At 33.8% G+C, this 21,609-nt stretch overlaps 1 protein-coding gene across 1 annotated transcript in view; it reads right to left on the bottom strand.

Annotated features, from left to right (window-relative positions):
- Positions 1-8,016: 8,016 nt before the first annotated feature.
- The window catches only part of LOC132717295 (small ribosomal subunit protein eS21-like), a 37,153-nt gene continuing 23,560 nt past the window's right edge, over positions 8,017-21,609 (bottom strand). Inside the window, exons 4-5 of the mRNA XM_060700726.1 lie at positions 10,742-10,797; positions 8,017-8,091 (exon numbers count right to left, since the gene is read on the bottom strand). Coding sequence (XP_060556709.1) covers positions 8,082-8,091; positions 10,742-10,797 — 66 coding nt within the window. The 3' untranslated portion in view covers positions 8,017-8,081. The remainder of the gene's footprint in view (positions 8,092-10,741; positions 10,798-21,609) is intronic.

Raw genomic sequence — 21,609 nt, 5'->3', positions numbered from 1 at the left:
TGTTAGACAGGCATGTAGACAAAAATGTTTTGATAAAAGATCTTTCACAAGTGTATACCCGTCAAACAGTTATAAAGTGGTAGTGATCTGTGAACTTTATTACAGAGATATTATTGTCGCCAATCAATGGCTTTCATGAGTAAAGAAGATCTATTATACAGACTGTACTGAGGGTACTAAATACAATAACTCAGTTAAATTTTGGAGATCTTAAACGCACCCCAAAAGGATTAAATCATTAAATCGGTGGAAAAAATCATAAGCAAACAAAATCGCACATTTTTGTTAAAATCAACCACAATTTTGAATAAGAAAGCATTGTTTTGCTTCCGGTTAATCTTTGTTTATGTAATTTGTCATATACCATGTATGCGCTTATATTGCAGTTTGTCTAGTATAGTGTCTCTCCACAAATTGGAAACGTACTTCTAATTATAAATAAGGATTCTGAATCTTCACTTTCACATCGATCTACGAGAAAACTCCTGATATAAATATATTGATGGTAAGTAGCAAATTATCATGTAATCATGGTCTGGCTGCATATAAGACTAAATGCAATTAAGAAATAACAAGATAAGATAATTGATATATATATATTTATACAACACGTCCCGTTCTCTTTGTTGATTTTAAGCGCTCACCATTGTTTGATGTTAAACCATATTAGAGGTCAATATATTTATTTCTGATAGATAAAGAATCTTTTGTTGTTGTTGTTGTTGTTATTATTATTATTAGGAGGGTCATATCATTGCGTTGCTAATGCGAGGTCAAACGCAACGCAACTGTACATCATATGTGTTTTGTAGTATTTGCTCCATCACCAGTAATGTTATGCAATTAATATACTTTTATGTATTTGCTCTTTGTGAAAAGAGGCAAAGCCTGTAGTTGACAGTTCCCCACAAATGGATATATATATATTTATAGTATACTTTATTTAATATATACCTATTTATTATACTGGAAACTATTATAGATATAAACAAAATCCTCATGTTGTGTAAGTAAAAAAAAAGTTACTGAAATTGGTTGTATAGATTAGTGTAACAGAATAAAATGTTCTGGACAAAATATTCCGCAGCTAGTTTAGTAGGTTTGACAATGATTTAACGCATGTCCTACTCGCTTTTAATAAATTATAGTGACATTTCTTTCATTCTAGTTATTCTGTAATTATTGTAATCACAATATGAAAACACAGAGAGCAAAGACAGCAACTCTACTGCTGTATAGCGTTATACACTTTAATTGCAATAGTGCTCCCCTAATTTCAATGAGCCGTTGCTGTAACACAAATTTAAGGGACCATCGAAATTAATCTAAACGTGTGCTATAGTTTAAAAAAATATGTGATAGCTTACAGTACACCACAGATTACTGAATTCATATAAATTAGTACATTTGTTTGCACTAATTGATATTGTTGTAGTAATTTGAACTTTAACTGAAAAAGTGCGTTTTGTTTGTTTGTTTCTTCTTTTTTTCTCTTTTTTTTGCATTATGAGATACGTTATTATTTTTCGAGCGAGATATTGCGGTATCGTCATCAAATTGACTTTACCGTCTTTTACCAAGTACGTCATGCTATGTCCAAGACAACACGTTATTTCAATCAAAACTGCCACCCAAAAATACAAGAACAACACACACACAAGAACTCTGTTTTAATGTAAGTTACAGTTTAACTTTATCGTGCACGCCGCATATTGTAATATGAATTTGCCTTTGTAATAAAAATTAGTTTATTTTAACAGAATACATCCATATAGAGCCAAATGTTTTCACAACATATTACAATAAATGTCAACCTGGATACAGTGATCGCCTGTCTGTAGCGGTCATTTTAGCTCATTCCCTTGCTGACCACTATAGGCAGGTTAGACTGTATTGTCATTTCATGTAACTTTATTATCGTTTATACTAATTTATTTTAGTTCGATTGTGTTGGAAGCTATAAGTTTATTGAAACACTCTCGAATCCGTTCCTGGAACCAACCAGTACTAAGCAATAAGTGTAAGGTGTCTTGCTCGCGAAAAAAAAACGGCTTGCCCCCTTGGCGGGGTTTGAACCAACGCAGCAGTCCTTAGAATACAAATCCAACGCATTTACCAATCGACCATGCCACCACTCAATAACTTCATAACTTGGGATACTTCTTCAAATTTCTCATTAAAGTTATCGATTGTATATTTCATATTTTACTTACGCCATGAAAATACTAAAACTACTTTTTTACCATGTAATAATGTAACGTGGGAGAAAGCATTAACACCGCCCAAAGTATGGTATAAAATATTAACATATTGACCTAAAAATACCAACCTTTATACCGGCTAACATGTTATAGATATGTTTTAAAAAAGTTTTTCAGAGTATTAAAAACCTACAATTCAGGTAATGTATGGAACTTTTACACATGTATATACATGTATTAAAATCGGTATTCAGCGACGGTCTATTGGTTTTGCACTTTTCACGCATATATCAGAAGTAACAATAGATTTGATGAGGCAATTGATTTACATTGACCTGTACTGGAAAGGACGAATAAAGCAGCGTGTAGTTATGAAGAAGATTTAATCATTCAGCTTACAAATCAGACGCAAAATAATGTCACTGCCATACAAAAAACTATTATTATGAGGAGACTAAATCACTGCATTCCCAAAACATGACAAATTATAAGACAATCATATAAAGTGAACTGACAAAGGACTTGTACTTATAAACAATTGTCAGATATATTTTGTAAAGTACAAAACTTTTTTGAAATTCACGACTTTAAAAGAAATGGAGAAGAAAAAAACAGAATCTTTCAAGAAAGCCAAAAACGGCAAATTTGAAAATATGACAGGCTGTTGGATGGACGATACTGGATAGTGCACGCCACCATCCACGCCCCCTAGCACCGGCTTAAGCAGATGAAAATGGTGAACTTTTAAATTTAGAAGCATCTGCAGATGTATCCACATCCACACGTTGGTTAACATGTAAACCTCGTGTGACACGTCTGAGCCATTTCATAAAAAGCGAAATAGTGCTATAACGTATGTTTGACACAACAACTAGGCCACAGTGACTACAGAAAATTAATGTTGGGTTTAAAATGGATGTCCAGTACGTTGCAACTGATAGATTAAGCCGCAAAATATTTTATTTTCATTAGAAATATCTAAAGGTCGACTTTTCAATATAAGAGAAATTTTCAATATTTTCACTTCGATAATATATATCGAAACAATGTTTCCTCTAACAATAAAACAATGGCTTTGTGTCAAAATATGTTATATTGCATCTGCTTTGACCCTCCCTTTGAATAAAAGTTCGCAAAGGATGATTTAATAGTCCCTTATAGCTTAAATTGAAGACTTATATCAGTCCATATATCAGTCGTACAGTAAGTTATAATTAATAAATCTACTACATGTACATGTAATTAAATCGACCTGAAGGTTCGTAACGTATTCACAGCAAATAATATTGATGCAATAATTCCTGTCCTCGTCTTCTTTGCAACTCGATCATTAAGGCAGACCAAATTTCACCTTGTTGCAAAAAATTAAATTAAAGCCTTAACATAAACAAGAGCAACGTTTTGCGTCCAAACTTCCTAATTCTTCAATTTCTGCTACTTTTTTTAAGTGGACACAAACATTTCGAACGATTGATTGTCATCGATAAATAATACAAGAGTGTAAATGCATGTAGTTACTACGATTTCCTTGCAATGCTCTCCATTCATGTTTAAAAACGTTTCAACCATTTAAATGGCTTAATATTATGGAAAGCCTTGACTGTCTTATAATTATAAACCTAAACGCTGTTATGTCCATATAGCAGTATATTGAGTCAACCTTTCCTTACAAGGTGCACTCATCAATATATTATGTGGATCCATCTTTATATGTAGTCAACTGAACAATATATGATGTCAACGTGCCTTTATATGATGTCAATCTATCATTATACGTTGTGCATTTTTGAATATATTATGTGGAGCCATCCTTATATAGAGTCAAAATAACAATATAATATTATGATGTCAATCTGTCCTTATATGATGTCAGTCTGTCTTTATATGATGTGAAGTTATGAATATATTATGTGGAATAATTCTTATATAGAGTCAACATTACATGATGTCAACGCGTCCTTATATGATGTCATTCTATCATTATACGATGTGCATTTTTCAGTATACAATGTATTATGTGAAACCATCCTTATATAGAGTCAACTTAACAATATATGATGTCAACACGTCCTTATATGATGTCAATTTTTCATTATACGATGTGCATTTTTCAATATATTATGTGAAACCATCCAGTATATAGAGTCAACTTAACAATATATGATGTGAATATGTCCTTATATGATGTCAGTCTTTCATTATATGATGTGCAATTACGAATATATTATGTGGAACCATTCTTGTATAGAGTCAAAACAACATTATATTATGTAGAACCGTCTTTATATAGAGTCAACTTAACAATATATGATGTCAATACGTCCTTATATGATGCCAATCTTTCATTATACGATGTGCATTAATGAATATATTATGTGAAACCATCTTGATATAGAGTCAACTTAACAATATATGATGTCAACACGTCCTTATATGATGTCAGTCTTTCATTATATGATGTGCAATTACGAAAATATTATGTGGAACCATTCTTATATAGAGTCAAAACAACACTATAGTATGTAGCATTGTCTTTATATAGAGTCAGCTTAACAATATATGATATAATTTACTTTGAGTTTTCCCGCTGTTGCCATGAACGGTGCAAAGTGAGATATAACCCGGTAAATTTAACCCCATCAGTATAATGACAGAAGCACACCATATAATGATGTTTGCACTTCATATAAAGCAGCGGTGGTATAACAATAGATGCACATCGTATAGTGAAAGATTGACATAATATATTGATAAGTTGACTGTATATAATGATGCAACCACATAATATATTTATAAATGCACATCGTATAATAATAGATGCACATCGTATAATGAAAGATTGACATAATATATTGATGAGTTGACTGTATATAATGATTCTACCACATCATATATTCATAAATGCACATCGTATAATGATTGGTCGACATCATATAAAGACACATTGACATCGTATATTGTTCAGTTGAATCCATATAAGGATGCATCTACATAATATATTCATGAGTGCACATTATATAAAGAAAGAGTGACACAACAACGTTAATTTTTACAATGATAAGACAGTCAAGGCTTTCCATATAATATGATTTATGCATACATGTATATACGAGCGTAAATGCTTGTCCGATCCCAATAGCCTTATTGGTAAGTTCTTGGACTTTAAACTGAAGACTGTTTGTGCTTGTTCGCATCAAGATCAAGAATTGTATTTTTCTGTACTTTAGAGACATTTGACCACTGTGCTTTATAATGAAATCAAATACCTAACAGTTGAATACTTTAATGATCAATACTTTACCAGGAAACTTCGAAACAATCTACACCAAATGAAAAATCTAATATCTCTAGCGTCTTGGAATAGTTTTCGAGAATGGCCGTCGAATCAGAAAGATTTTAGTGAATTATGTGCATACTTGTTTTGTCTACTCACCATGATGGCTTGTTTCGGCAATTTATTTGCAACATTCAATTTTACTTTTAAGCAATTCACGCTATTTTCACACCGCTACATTACTAGATAATGCCTACAATTCAATACATGTCTGTTTTGTCTCTTATGAGACAACAACATAATTATGCATGTTGAATCAAGATACTTTCATATAAGAACACAACTACCCGTCAAAACAAGAGCAATCAGTGATCATGTGTCGCCTGGTGATAGCAAAATGCATGTTGCAGCTACTGTGCAGGAGACACAAAAATCATTAACATGGCAAAACGGGTTTTTATTCAAGAGCCATAACCCGGCCAAAAATCCTTCAACCAGGGAAAACTCATGTAATACGTGCAAGTATTTGAGCTGTCAATCAATCCTGTAACGTTTCATTGAAATTTCTTTAGTGGTATAAAAGACCAGTTATCCAAATCAACCGAAAATTGCCGCTATGCACAACTAGACTTGGTACATGTACTTTCATTCCTGTATAGTTTAACTGAAATTGCACTAGTAGTTTCCGAGTAGTCCGGACAAGTTTTGTGATGGACAGACGACGAACATGTAACGCCTATATGTCCCCACTACTCTAGAGGCGGCACAAAAATGGTTCAGTTCAAATACACAAAGAAATTACCCCTTTAGCTACATGTATTCAAGAGGCTGCAACTCTCATGTATACTGGTATCAGACTGATGTTTACCAATGATAAAAGTTCTGTGCAAACATTTTTTTCTGCAGGCAAATTGTAGATGATAGGCTGAAGACAATCCTCCTCCTTGTAGCTAATCGCATTTTTTTGCAATGCTTGACATCCCAATTCTTCGTTGTAATTTCATAACAAGAGCACCGCATATGTGTTAACACTCATCTGTAAAGGGCAATGAAAACAAGAGGGCCCAGAGAGCCCTGGATCGCTCACCTGAGAAATAGGTCAAACGGTCAAAGTCAAGCCCCTTTTCACCCCAGAAGCACAATTTGAAAACAAGGAACAGCTTAATCTAAACAATTTTTGTACACTGTAACCAAGAAAATTGTTGTGTAAAATTATTTCAAAATTGAACCAGTGGGGGGTGTTGTTTACATGTCGTTGTTTTTAATTTTAGCTCTGGCATCCATTTTATTAAACAGTACGAATGTCACTTAGAGAGGTGAGCTAATAAAAATGACAGAAAAAGAGAAGGAAAACAATCATTTGACCTTGTTGGGGATTGGACTGTCGACATCGATCCCCTGGGGCGGGGCCAATTTTGACCCTAGGGGTTTTATTTTAATAAACATGGTAGACATACACTAGAACATGTTTCATGCAAAATATCTAAGCTCTACCTTTTTTGGATTTTCACAGTTATTACTATATAAAATCAATGACCCCCCTGGGGCAAGGTCAATTTTGACCTTAGGGGTTTTATTTGAACAAACCTGGTAGACATCAACAAGAACATGTTTCACTCCAAATATCTAAGCTCTACCTCTTTTGGATTTTCACAAAAAGATTTTTTAAGTTTTTACTATATACATATAAGGAAAATCAATGACCCCTGGGGCAGGGCCAATTTTAACCCTAGGGCATTTATTTGAACAAACTTGGTAGACATCCACTAGAAGATGTTTCATGCCAAATATCTAATCTATAGTGCTTTTGGATTGTCACAGGATTTTTTAAGTTTTTACTATATACATGTAAGAAAAATCAATGACCCCCTGGGGCAGGGGGTCAATTTTGACCCTAGGGGTTTTATTTGAACAACATGGTAGAAATCCATTAGATGTTTCATGCCAAATATCTAAGCTCTACCTTTTTTTGGATTTTCACAATGTCAATAAGATTTTTACTATATACATGCAAGGGAATTCAATGACCCCTGGGGTGGGGGCAATTTTGACCCTATGACTTTTTTTTTAACAAACTTGGTAAACACCCACTAGTTTATGTTTCATGCCAAATATCTAAGCATTAACTCTCGTGTTTTTACAAGATTTTTTGTAAAATATACTTTTGGTTGCCATGGCAACAAGAGTTCCTTATGGAATTTAATTCTTTGAAGAACTTCGTAGAGCTTCACGCAAGGAACATCCCTGCAAAGTTTCATCAATTTAGCCAAGTGTTCTAATCGAAGAAGTTGTTTAAGGAAATTGTTGAAGCATGCACCGACGGACGATGGGCCATCACAAAAGTTCACCTTCAGGACATTGTCCTCAGGTGAGCTAAAAAGATATCTTTCAGAATAATGCCCCTTCTTTAACAACTGCACTTTGTTATGGTAAGCAAATATTCCAAGTTTCATGTTCATAATTTTCAAAAATGATTGAAAAATGGGCTACATGAAAGTTTTTGTATGGCGATCATAATGGCATGACAGATAAGCAATAATATTCATGATTTTTTTCTCTTTATTTTTTTTCTTTTTACATAGAATTACAACAGCCGTTCTTCATTTCTAGAAGTTTCTGAAACAAAACAATAAAATATTTTATTACATATATCATTTTACCAGTTTATAAATCATATCAGATGCTTTATACCATATATAATGAATAACACTTTTGTGTATATTGTATTATTTCTAAAAACAATAAAACTTGTTAAATTCATCAATAAAACTTGTTAAATTCATCAATAAAACTTGTTAAATTCATCAATAAAACTTGTTAAATTCATCAATAAAACTTGTTAAATTCATCAATAAAACTTGTTAAATTCATCATATCATTTTCCTGTTTAAGCAAATTCTCAAATCTAAAATTCATTTCACTCATTAAAAACATCATAAAATGTTAGATGTGATGTTACTTAGGAAATAGATATCAATCCTGAGTTGTTGTAGAATAATGCACGGTTTGAGTTCAAATGTGTTGTAATATAATCACGAAGGCCGATAGGCCTGAGTGATAAATTACAAAGCATTTGAATGAAAAACGTGCAATATTATACAATAATGCACGAAGAATTGATATCTATTTCCATTCTAACACATCAAGAAAAAATATAATTATCATTATAAAGTTGGACTTTATGTTTGGCGGTTAAATTTGTTTTCGCCTCAGAGTTTTCAATAGAAACATTCTTTAAAGGCTATTCCAGTGGGTGAAAAAAACTGTTGTTAAATCTACCACGTGTAGAAACATTTTGAGAATAACGAATTTTGAAAACGTTGATAAAACTTTGTTTGTTAATTTAATTTCACTCTATAATTTTTCAAACGAAATACAAATTATTAAAAGTGAAATAAATGTAAAACTAAACTTGTTTGCGACATTAAACTAGCCTTCTTGATTTGATTGTTTTGCATGTGCTGTTTGGTGCTACATAGTGACGTCACGTAAACAACACTTTAAACGTTTGTACAGCGTTAACGACTGAATTAAAGATATTGGTGTTCGGATTCATTTTCTTAGTTAGACCATTTTCTTTCATTCTAGATAGTTTTCACAACAAAATTCGACAAAAAATTGTTTTTTATTTAACAAAAAGGCGCCCTGAATGTGAAAATGCACGGGGTGATAATAAGAACGGCGAGTGCATTGTTGTAGAATAATGCACGCTTCGGACCTTCTTTGTTTATATAGAAAAAATTCCAAAAGTGTTAGAATTATTATTTTTAGTCTCATATAAATGTAGTTTAACTAATTGTATTCTTAAGAATAAAATACATCCATTAAAAACTGCATGATTTGTTCTTCAAATTAATTCTGTTGACTATTGTACAAATTTATTCACAACTAACAAAGAAATCTGTAAGTGATAGAACTATCCCACTTAAATTCATCCCTAAATGACAGAATGACCTGACCATCCAGCAATGCACTATCTATCATGAATTGACATTTATATTCTTTTTAATTCTAAAAAAACACTACAGTTAATTTACAATCATGACATTTGACTTGACCTTTTAGCTTCAATACTTAATGCCAGTGTTGTCTTGACAGGAATGGGGTCAAAATTGCTTGATAAAGTAGTTAACTACATGTGATTACAATCATTTTTCAAAATCATTCCAAAAAATCTGGATGGTGACTTTTTTTAAATTTACAATATAAAACGTGTATTTATATCATTCCATCTCATTTTGTTATGTCAAACAGATTTCCATTTTTGATGAGACAGTTTGTTTTTATTTTATTTATCTGGTTTTGGTGCCTATTTTCTTCAAGTTTAAGTTGGGTCATATATGAAAGGAAAATACTTAATATACCGTACAAACATAAAGAAACAGTCTATAATTAATATATGATAAACTAGAAATGTGTCCATAGGACACGGATGCCCCCACACGCCACTGTTCTGTCAATCTTATGACTCTAGGTCAAATATTTTTTGAACTACATGCCGCAAGTTGAAAACTAAAAATCAACAAAGGGCCATAATTCTCTTAAATTTGGTCGCAGCAAAAATTCCTTCCTTTACTACCATCTACACCTTAAGGTTGTTCATCCCTGTAAGTTTAAGCAAAATCTGCCATCCGGTTTAAGAGGAGTTGCATTCACAACATTTCTACATAGTATATAGTGAAAAAATCAACAAAGGGCCATAATTCTGTTAAATCTGGTCGCAGCAAAAATTCCTTACTTTACTACCATCTACACATTAAGGTTGTTCATCCCTGTAAGTTTAAAGCAAAATCTGCCATCCGGTTTAAGAGGAGTTGCGTTCACAAAATTTCTACATAGTATATAGTGAAAAAATCAACAAAATTTTAAGGGCCATAATTCTGTTAAATTTGGTTGCAGCAAAAATTCCTTCCTTTACTACCATCTACACATTAAGGTTGTTCATCCCTGTAAGTTTAAGCAAAATCTGCCATCCGGTTTAAGAGGAGTTGCGTTCACAAAATTTCTACATAGTATCTAGTGAAAAAATCAACAAAGGGCCATAACTCTGTTAAATTTGGTCGCAGCGAAAATTCCTTCCTTTACTACCATCTACACATTAAGGTTGTTCATCCCTGTAAGTTTAAGCAAAATCTGCCATTCGGTTTAAGAGGAGTTGCGTTCACAAGATTTCGGGACGTACGGACGGACGGACGGACAGACGTACGGACGGACAAGTGCAACGCTATATGCTCCCACATTGTGGGGGCATAAAGAAGCATCTTACTTGGCTATGATTCCATCTCTCTTTGCTAATCTGATCAGACAATCATCAGACTCACCCTGCAATGAAAAAAACATTAAACTTTAAAAATGCCTTATGAAAAAAAAAAATCATATCATATACCAATGATCTGATAGGTAAAGATTGTATAACAAGTCAAAATGAGATCATGATGATGAACATGGATATAAAATGTATTATTCTCCACCATTATCTGATTTTTTTATTCAACTGTCTCTATCTACTTTTGTTTACATACAGCAACCCTTTCTATGATTTTCTTCAATTTGGTATCTAATTTTAATCTTAAATATTTTCATAGTTCTCTTTTTGCTTTTTCAATTCAAAACTACTTCAGCATACTGGAATGTACCGGTAAACCAGTATATTATTGTGACACCCCAATTGTAAATTAGCCAAATAGCAATTTTTTTCCAAGAAGGGGAAAGAAGTTACCGAAAGTGTTTAATGAAAAAAAAAAAGTTCATATAAGATCATCAGCACTTAAATTGTTTTATAACAGTTTTATATTACATATTTAGGGAAAGTTTTGAGTGATGCTTGCGTCATATACTGACAGGGCAATAACCTAAGGAGTGTTCCTGTTCTGCAATTTTAAGGAGTGCTGCAAATTTTCTAAATTGTCTATCTACAAATTACAGCCATATTCTACGAATATATCAATTTAATCATTAGTCGCCGGTAGAAACCGGCGACTATATTTGTAACAGTTTAATATTATACCTATGGTAGGAGAAGGCATTAATTTCTGTAAATAAAAGCATAACAATTACTGAACAATTTAAGACTACAATTGTTTTCAGTTATCTCAAAAATTCAAACATACAATAATGTTGCTAAATAAATTGAAATATTCAAATACTGAATTTTTATAAAATGAATTAATGACGTATCCCTATGGACCAGTCATTGAATTTAGGGATGCTTTTACTTTTTTTAAAGTGTCAAGCGTTGCTATTTTATGATAAACAAGCAATTATCATAGTATTGCAAGCAATCCATAAGTCCCCTACCGGTAAGAGCCCAAGCAACATTCTGAAGGGCCATTGGCCTTTCACTTAGGTTCCTATTTTAAGTAAATTTGTTGAAAAAGTTCTTTAAAAGTGATCACAGGAAATAGTTTTTATGTACAGACAAACTGAAAGACACTATAAAGTTATTTTTTAAACATCCCTGTTATCAAAATATAACATTTTTAAAATCCTATCATGATTGAAGAAGTTGGAGTAAAAATTACCAATTTCTCAAAAAAATGTCTAAGTTCAAAAGGGGCATAATTCTGGAAATAGTCTTGCTAGAGTATTGAACACTCACAAATGTTGAGTGACAATAAGAAACATTTTTATGAAGTTTGAAGTAGATACATTCAGAAAAAGAAGTTATTAAAAAAAAACAATGTTTTTTTCATGAAAATTTAGAGTTCAAGGGAGGTAATTCTGATAAATTTTGTGCTAGAGTTGTAAACCTTGTCACATATGATGTGGTTGATGACAAGCAACTTATATTTAAAGTTTGAAGAAAATACCTTAAGAAATAAAGAACTTATAGTGAAAAAACTTAAAAACTAGAATCAGAAATCTTGAAATTCAGTCTATTTGTTGCCATAGCAACCAGAATTTTCAGGATGTGAATAATTTCCATACTGCCATCTACCCATATGTCAAGTTTCATAAACATATTTTCAGTACTTTTTGTGTTATCACTGGATTCAGGTTATGTGTAAAATTTGCCATATTTTCAGTCTATTTGTTGCCATAGCAACCAGAAGTTTCAACATAGGAAGAAATGAAAAAGACGTGCATAATCTCCATACTGCCATCTATCCATATATCAAGTTTCATAAAAATATTTTCAATACTTTTTGCGTTATCGCGGGATCCAGTGTATGTGTAAAATTTGTCATATTTTCAGTCTATTTGTTGCCATAGCAACCAGAATTTTCAACATAGGAAGAAAAGAAAAAGACGTGCATAATCTCCATACTGCCATCTATCCATATATCAAGTTTCATAAAAATATTTTCAGTACTTTTTGCGTTATCGCGGGATCCAGTTTTGTGGACGGACGGACAAACGGACGGACAGACTGACGGACAGACGGACGGAGGGTAAACCTAAAGTCCCCTCCGGTAAACCGGTAGGGGACTAATAAATCATGCATGATATTTGAAATGACACTTTTAAATTATCTGGTTGTTTGTATCTTATGAGACCTATTCTATTTTTTATCTTATTTATTATAAACAGTTTCTCCCAGAATCACGTGACTACACGTTGTATGTTATTGTTATGAAATCTATTTATAGTAACAAATGGCTGATAAGATAGACATACAGGTACATGTAACATGTGAATGGTTGGCAGCTAATAAAGTGCAAATCAAAGTAATTTTGTATGAAAAATCTCGGTATGACAGTAGGGGTCGGAATCGTATTGGATACACAGAGAAAACTAATAAACCATCTTTGTGTCGATAGTTTATCGCACTGAAAGGCAATTAAACATAAACTCTATCGTATGTGACGACAGGAATATTGATTTCAGCTAAATAATATATTTTTTTGATAGTGCATAAGAATAATTTGTTTATGCAGACACCACTTTTACTGTAGAATTGCATTGTTTTATGCAATAATTAAGCATATATATATTCATAGTCACTTTGTAAATATTCGATGATCGGTAATAATTTGTCGGTTGTTATCGGATGCTGAAGAAAACCATACGTACAACGGTATATGTATAAAGAAGAAATACAAATAGAATTATAATCATATCACTTGCTTTACAAGCCTCGATGACAAGGTGGTAGATTTTAAGTTAGTTTCAAATTGAAGACTGTAGGTTTGATAAAGTGATTTTTTATGTTTTCTTTTATAATACTTTTTGTTTTTTGCAAAACTTGACCGTTTATCAAAATTATGAAACAAGAGGGCCATGATGGCCCTGAGGTCGCTCACCTGTATATAGCCCCCCTCCCCCCCCAACGGCCAATTTTTACCCAAGGGCTTTTATTTGTTTATTTGAACAGACTTGGTAGACAGCCATAAGAAGATGTTTCATGCTAAACACCTAAGTTCTAGCTCATTGGGTTTTTTAAAAGAAGATTTTTTAAGTTTTAACTATACACATATAGTTAAAAACAATGACACCCCTGGGGCAGGGCCAGTTTTGACCCCAGGGCTTTTATTTGAACAAACTTTGTAGATATTTACTTAAAGATGTTTCATGCTTAATATCTAAACTCTAGCTATTTGGGTTTTTTCAAAGAAGATTTTTAAGTTTTTGCTATACACATAAAAGGAAAATCAATGACCCCCGGGGCGGGGCCAGTTTTGACCCCAGGGCTTTTATTTGAACATACTTGGTAGACACCCATTAGAACATGTTTCATGCTAAATATCTTAGCTCTAGCTCTTTGAGTTCTTTAAAAGAAGATTTTTTAAGTTTTTACTATGTGCATATAGGGAAAATCCATGACCCCCTGGGGCGGGGCCAATTTTGACCCAAGGGCTTTTATTTTAACAAACTTGGTAGACACTCATTAGAAGATTTTTCATGCTAAATATCTTAGCTCTAGCTTTTTGGGTTCTTTAAAAGAAGATTTTTTAAGTTTTAACTATATGCATATAGGGAAAATCAATGACCTCCTGGGGCGGGGCCAATTTTGACACCAGGGCTTTTATTTGAACAAACTTGGTAGACATTCACTAGAAGATGTTTCATGCCAAATATCTAAGCTCTAGCTCTTTGGGTTCTTTAAAAGAAGATTTTTTAAGTTTTTACTATATGCATATAGGGAAAATCAATGACCCTCTGGGGCGGGGCCAGTTTTGACCCCAGGGCTTTTATTTGAACAAACTTGGTAGACACTCACTAGAAGATGTTTCATGCTAAATATCTTAGCTCTAGCTCTTTGGGTTCTTTAAAAGAAGATTTTTTAAGTTTTTACTATATATGCATATAGGGAAAATCTATGAACCCCTGGGGCAGGGCCTATTTTGACCTCAGGGCTTTTTTTTAACAAACTTGGTAGACACTTATTAGAAGATGTTTCATGCCAAATATCTAAGCTCTAGCTCTTAGGGTTGTTTAAAAGAAGATATTTAAAGATTTTTCTTTCGGTTGCCATGGCAACCAGAGTTCTGCATGGAATTAAATTCTTAGAACAATTTTTAAAGGTGACCACCAAAGGAACATTCCTGTGAAGTTTGGATGAAATTGGCTCAGTGGTTTATGAGGAGATGCAGGGCCTTTTTACCCTTCTTTGCTGTAGCCGGTATTCGGCTTCTTCCCCAAGCCAACATACTACCTTTTTTCCCCAAAAAACAGTCTAAAATTCCCCTACTTGCGAAGATTTTCCCTTTCAGATCAAAGAAAAAAACTTGTAAACAAACTTTCTTGCATAAAAAAAGATCATTGTTTTTGTCCAATGAAAGCTAATTATTCAATTACCCGCTAGAGGGATACCTTGATTCAATACAATTGATGTTTACTCACAGCCTCTGGCTGAAAGCAACATGGGAAAACCCCGCTGCACACGTGATTTTTTTACGACAATACGGCGACCGATTTACAATGTCGCAAATGTAAACAATGTCACAGAACCAGACGATTGAGTGACATTTGTAATTGTTTATGAAAAATTGGACAAATTGTTGACCTTCCTGTAAGTCCAAGAGAATCCAATACATGTATCCACTCGCAAATTCATGTGTCCGAGTAGCACAACATGCCCAAGTGTGGGAAATAGCGAGTCTAGCACAACAGTTCCAGTAATAGTGATATGGTGGGAACTGATAATAATGTTCCCTCTGAATCAAATCAAGAACCCTCACATGTCCTACGTAAATTTTCTATAATTAGGAAAGATGAGTCAATGTATTCTTGGGCAAATATAAAGTGGCAATAAATTGATCTGTAAAAAAATCCCTTTAATAATTACTTATGTTGGGCAGAAAGCTCCTGAAATAAGTGTGTTTTGAGGAAAATATGCAAATATATTATGATATTTCCCCCAAATGTGTGATTTAAATAAGTCTTTATTTATAGTAATAATGGTTAAACAGGGTTGCCAGCACTTTGGTGAAATAAAATTCCCTGACTTTTCCCTGACCAATTCATGTTTTTCACTGACCAAAATCGTCAAACACATAAACGTCCTCCTGACCTCCCCTTTTAGCCGTCCAATCCTCCCATTATATTTTTGCATGTAAACTTGTATTTATTTTCCAAAATATAAAACATTTACATCAAAGTAATGATTCAAACATTGTGTTCTACTATTCTTAACTATTTCTATTCAAATACAGTGTGACTGTTGGTCAGTGAAACATATGACATGAAAATCAGAAGAATCATAATATAAGCATCTGTATTAGAAATCACATAAGTCACTCTTTCCTTCCCAGTAGTAACACATAAAACATCAAGACTATAAGAGTAATACTTGTATGACAAAACTTAAAATTCAAACATCTCTAAACTATAAGAACAATAAACATTTAACACAGTTACTTGTATAAGGCATCATGATAAACTCCACTGATTGTGAAAACAAGAACATAGGGCTCATTTTGGCATATCATGAAATAATCACAATAAAATTAAAGACTTTGAATGAGTGAAGTAAGTTAGTGTGAAAAAAAGTTAGAGTGAAAAACATAGCATTGCATAATTTAACCAGTTTCATCATGTTTGCAAGACAAATCCTCTTGGGCCTAAAAAAAAAATATGTCTGTTTCGGGTAACCCGACCCTACCTATAAAAATGCGCCGACCCTAACTATTTTTTTCCGTTTCTGAACAAAAAAGAGAAAATATTCTTTAGCGAATAAAGAGTTTCAAAGGGCGGATAAATGAGAATTGAAAGCTTGAGACGCTGTCGTAAAACTCTCAGACGATTTAGATCGGTCATTTTTAAGTTATACGTGTTTTGATTGGCTCGTGCTGTATTGCGGTCCAATGAATATCACGCTATCGGAAACAAAAATTCTACATGTAGACGATATTTTTAGAAGGGAATTCCTACCGGAAGTATTCTCCGGCTTCCGTTTTACATACATTGACATAGAGCGGAACGGGGAACCACGCACCTGTTGCGGGAGAACACTTCCGATTTAGGAATTTCTACATGTAGAATTTTTCTTAGAATACAGGCACATAGGACTTAGTGCCACCCGTGGAGGATAAAATCATTTAAAAGTATGTAAAATCCAGTTGTTTGCATGTGTGTTCGACCCGTTTGATCTCTTTGTTGATGTAGTATTTCATTCGTAAATACCAGGCTACAATGTACATGTCATGACGGTCTCATCTTTCGGACCTGTGTGATTTCTGACTTTCTGGCTTTACTGTGGTAATTTACGTGAAAATAAGGATCTGTTCATAGACAGTTTCGATAGAAAAATATATATTGCATTGATTTCATGCGAAAACCCGACGATACTACCTGCCGGTGGAAAATTTTGACACTGAGAACGAACATACCCATAATTTTCGTACTCGGATGTTGCATACCTGTCAGTGAATTTTTTTTCAGTCTATATTGATATTTTGTTGCATAAATAACAAGGTTAAACACATTTTAGTAAAATCAATGCCACTATTTTTTATTGCTTTTAATATTTAAAAATTTGATATGTCCTGTGCCACACTTCAAAATGAATATTAAAACAGTAACATTAAAATGAAAAGGGTGAAAAAAACACTGAAGTTACACATTTCAGCTTGATTGGAAAATTGAAAGTGTTACAATTTAGTAAACCAGTTCAAGTTCAGACAGTATTTAGAGGCAAATGAGACCCTAGTCCCACTGAAAATCAAGTGCACTTGAGTATAAAGTATAGCCACAGGTCATATGTACATAGCTATTCTGGAGACCTGCAAAGCTTTTCCAGTATATTTTTCATCCTCTTTTGCATACTGAAACAAATTTTTAGCCAGACTTGGAGTCTGACTCTGTACTGTGCATCATTTTGTTTCATACCGTCACAAATGTATCCCATTTTCCATGTGTTATAGAGATCTAGTCTTTGCTTTTTTTCAGATGGGCCATGGATACTATTAGACGACACTTTGAATGACATCTACAAAATATTCATAATGATGACATTGCGGCAGTGAAAACAACGTTAACGGATCTTACGGCGGAAGTTACGGGAAATATTGACATCATGAAAAAAAACATTGATGATCTGACGGCATGCTTCTCATCGTGTCGATCTAGTATTTCGGACAACGTAAACATGTGTAAATCAAATATACTTTTTAATGCATGCAATATTAAACAAATGCAAGACCATACGCTACGGTTATCCTCTGCTTTCACACAACTTAAAATGTATGTCGATGAATTGTTTACAAACACCTGGCATCAGTCACAGAGTGCACATTCATTTGTCAATTCAACCCCCTATACCGCCCCTGAAACAGACTTGCAAGATTGCAATATCCATGACACGCCCTACATTCCTACTACATATAACTGTCCCGATTCTGAACCTGATAATTCAAACCCAACAGACCAACCCCTTCCGGCAAACGACCATGTCCAAATCATAAATGGTATAACAACCTTGGATTCTGAAAACTCTCAGCTTCGTTCACCGGGACCCGAAATTGAAAACCCACACAACTCCCTTCCTAAAAGTTACAGTGCCGTTTCCTCAAATCAAATTGATACCCTTGAGGATGATACCCACATTGACACACAATTACCAGAGGCTGAAGTCGTCGGTGGCTGTGCTTACACGGCACGTCGTGTTTGCACAGTAACCGATCAATATGAGAAACAATCCGAACCTACATTCGGTGGTCTTCCCATCCCTCCTATTATAACCGATCGAACGGCAAACAATAAAAAGCTTGCGTCATCTGGTGATTCATATCAAGAGGTTATATCAGAGGAGTCTCAAACAAAACCCTTAAGACGCTCGAACCCCAAAAACATTGTGACATTGTCCAATGGTGACTCGTCACATACCGATAACACAATTAGATCTCGGAATACTCAATGTACCGATAATGACGAAGATTTCTTGCAGTATGTCCGCCGCCGAACTAAACGGTTTTATGTTGGCGGTTTTAAACCCAATATAACTGAGGCAAAGTTAGCGAAGTATGTTAGTGACAAAGGCCCAACAGTTACCAAAGTTTCAATCTTCAGAAATAAGAAATTTAGATCAACTGTTGTCCGAGTAAATGTTGAGGACAATCATATGGCTGACTTGCTTGTCAATGACCCATATTTCTGGCCAGAAGGTATCCAATGTAGACCTTGGTTATCATATAACGGTTATAAAAACCGTCATAATGAAGCACCCCCACGCCAAATAGGTCAAAGAGACCAGAAGGTCAATAATGGAAAGTCCCGCTATCCGTCTCATATGCGGTATTCAAACCGTTATAGAAATGACCAGTATAATCCGGCTGATTATAATCCTTATAGCACTCTAGACGGCGATGTTGAATAGAATCTTTATTATTACTTATGGATACTTTTAATAGTTTAAAAATAGCAACATGGAATGCAACTGGTGTAATGTCCAGTGCAAGCTACTTAGCAGACTTTCTGGTAAATAATAAAATAGACATTTGTGGAATATCTGAACATTGGTTATTTAGACGGGATTTACATTTTTTAGAAAGTATTAACTCTGAATATATAAGTTACGCTATATCTCACCCCGATCTAGATATTTGTTCAACGAGAAAAGTAGGTAAAGGAGGGCTTGCTCTCTTATGGCATAAACGTTTGAATCCAGCTATAACGAAACTTGAACTGAACTGTGAAAACTTCATTGGTGTTCAAGTTATGACGTCTCCTGGATGTTATATATTTATAGTGCAAGTGTACTTTCCATGTAAAAATCACACAATACGCTTGTATAAGCAATACATTGAAGATTTAGAAAATATTATATGTGCATATCAAAATAAAGGTACATTATTTATAATTGGCGACTACAATGCTGAACTTGAATCCAGTCGCATTTCAACTCCTATCCATAATGATTCTCGAAGCAAACTGTTATCAAATCTCATGGCAAAATTTGATCTGAAATCATTAAACACTCTTCCTATATGTAAAGGATCAAAGTTCAGCAATGTACCGTACAATAGTGATAGACAGACACTCATTGATCATATAATTGTACAGGATACTTGTGTACAAAATGTAATTAATTGTCAAATTTTAGATGACCATGCTCTTAGTGTTTCTACACACCGGCCTATTGTATGTTGTTATCATATACATGTAGCGAAAGAAATTTTCAGAAAAAGTACACAAAATATAATTAACTGGCGAAATGTTAAACAGGAAGATTTATGTGCTTATAGATCATTCTTAGACAATAGTGACGTTCTAAAATGCGCTTTAAGTCTCGAGATTAGTGAAACTTCAGTTATTGACGAATTATACTCGGCTATCGTTCTTATTGTCAACCTAGCGACAGACTTATACATCCCAAAAGTTCGCTTTAAGCCTTACATTAAACCATATTGGAACGAAACGCTGACAACTCTACATAATGAAATGAAGAAAAAAAGACAATCATGGTTAAGTGAAAAATCAATTGAAAGGCACGCCCACCCACGAAAACTACAAAGCTGCGAAACGAGCATTTAGGAGTTTTCACAGAGATACGGTTTTTCGTTATCTACAGAATCAAGAGGAGGATATAGACTCCGCTGCTGAATACGATAACAATGAATTTTGGAAATTAATTAATAAGCGACGAAATAAGAAACCATTCACTGCCGGGTCTGAAATGAACTTTAATGGCTGTGTCTTGAATGACCCGAAAGAAATTAATTCCGCTTGGAAGCATTATTTTAGTGAGCTTTACTCACCAAATGAAGAATCATCATTCAACCCGGACTATAGGATTAAAATTGAGAATGACTTTCAAGCATTAAAAGAGGCATTACCACAGCGGAAAGGAAAACACCATATAATTGACGAAGAAATGCTTTTGAAAGCACTTAAATCATGTAAAAATGGTAAGGCGTGTGGAAATGACAAAATTTATTATGAAAACATTACTCACGGTGGGTCCTTACTTCAATGTGTATTATTAAAGTTATTCAATGGAATGTTAAACTTATCCCACACCCCGACCGATTTAAAAAGGGGATTATTTCAACACTTTTCAAGGGAGGCAATAAAAAGAAAACTGATCCTAACAGTTACCGAGCAATATCTTTGTGTTCTTGTGTGCTTAAACTTTATGAAAAAGTCCTCATGCAGTTAATTGAAGATGACGGGAAATTAGAGTTTAACTCATCACAGGGAGGTTTTCAAAAAAATGTGAACTGCCTGATGACAACGTATATGTTACGTGAATGTATCAACTACGCAAAAGAAAATAATTCCCCGGTATATACGTGTTTCCTAGACGCCAAGCAAGCGTTCGACAGAACATGGACATCTCTTCTATTAATCAAATTATACAATACCGGAATTGACATTACAATATTCAAGGCAATATTATCATTCTTCTCAGAATGCTTTAGCTGTGTTAAATCACAAGGCTATACATCGGACTGGTTCCCGATTCTGCAAGGTACCAGACAAGGGCAGTGCCTAAGTCCTTACCTATATATCGTATTCATTAATCAGCTGATGAATGAAATAGAAAATAATGAATATTGCTTCAAACTTCATGATATACGATGTGGTTGTCCAACGTCGGCGGATGATATGGTGCTTATATCACATGTTAAACACGGTCTTGACAACCTTCTTGACATATGTTATGCAAATGCTCAAAACGAACGAATTTTGTACAATCCAGATAAGTGTAAAGTAGTTGTTTTCAATGACAAATCTAATGTTCCTCGTAAATGG

Source organism: Ruditapes philippinarum, unplaced genomic scaffold, assembly GCF_026571515.1.
Source record: "Ruditapes philippinarum isolate M1 unplaced genomic scaffold, ASM2657151v2 ctg6577_1_1_1_1, whole genome shotgun sequence".
NCBI lineage: Eukaryota > Metazoa > Mollusca > Bivalvia > Venerida > Veneridae > Ruditapes > Ruditapes philippinarum.
Note: the sequence above shows the minus strand (reverse complement) of the source record. Positions and strands in the feature narration are given on the sequence as shown.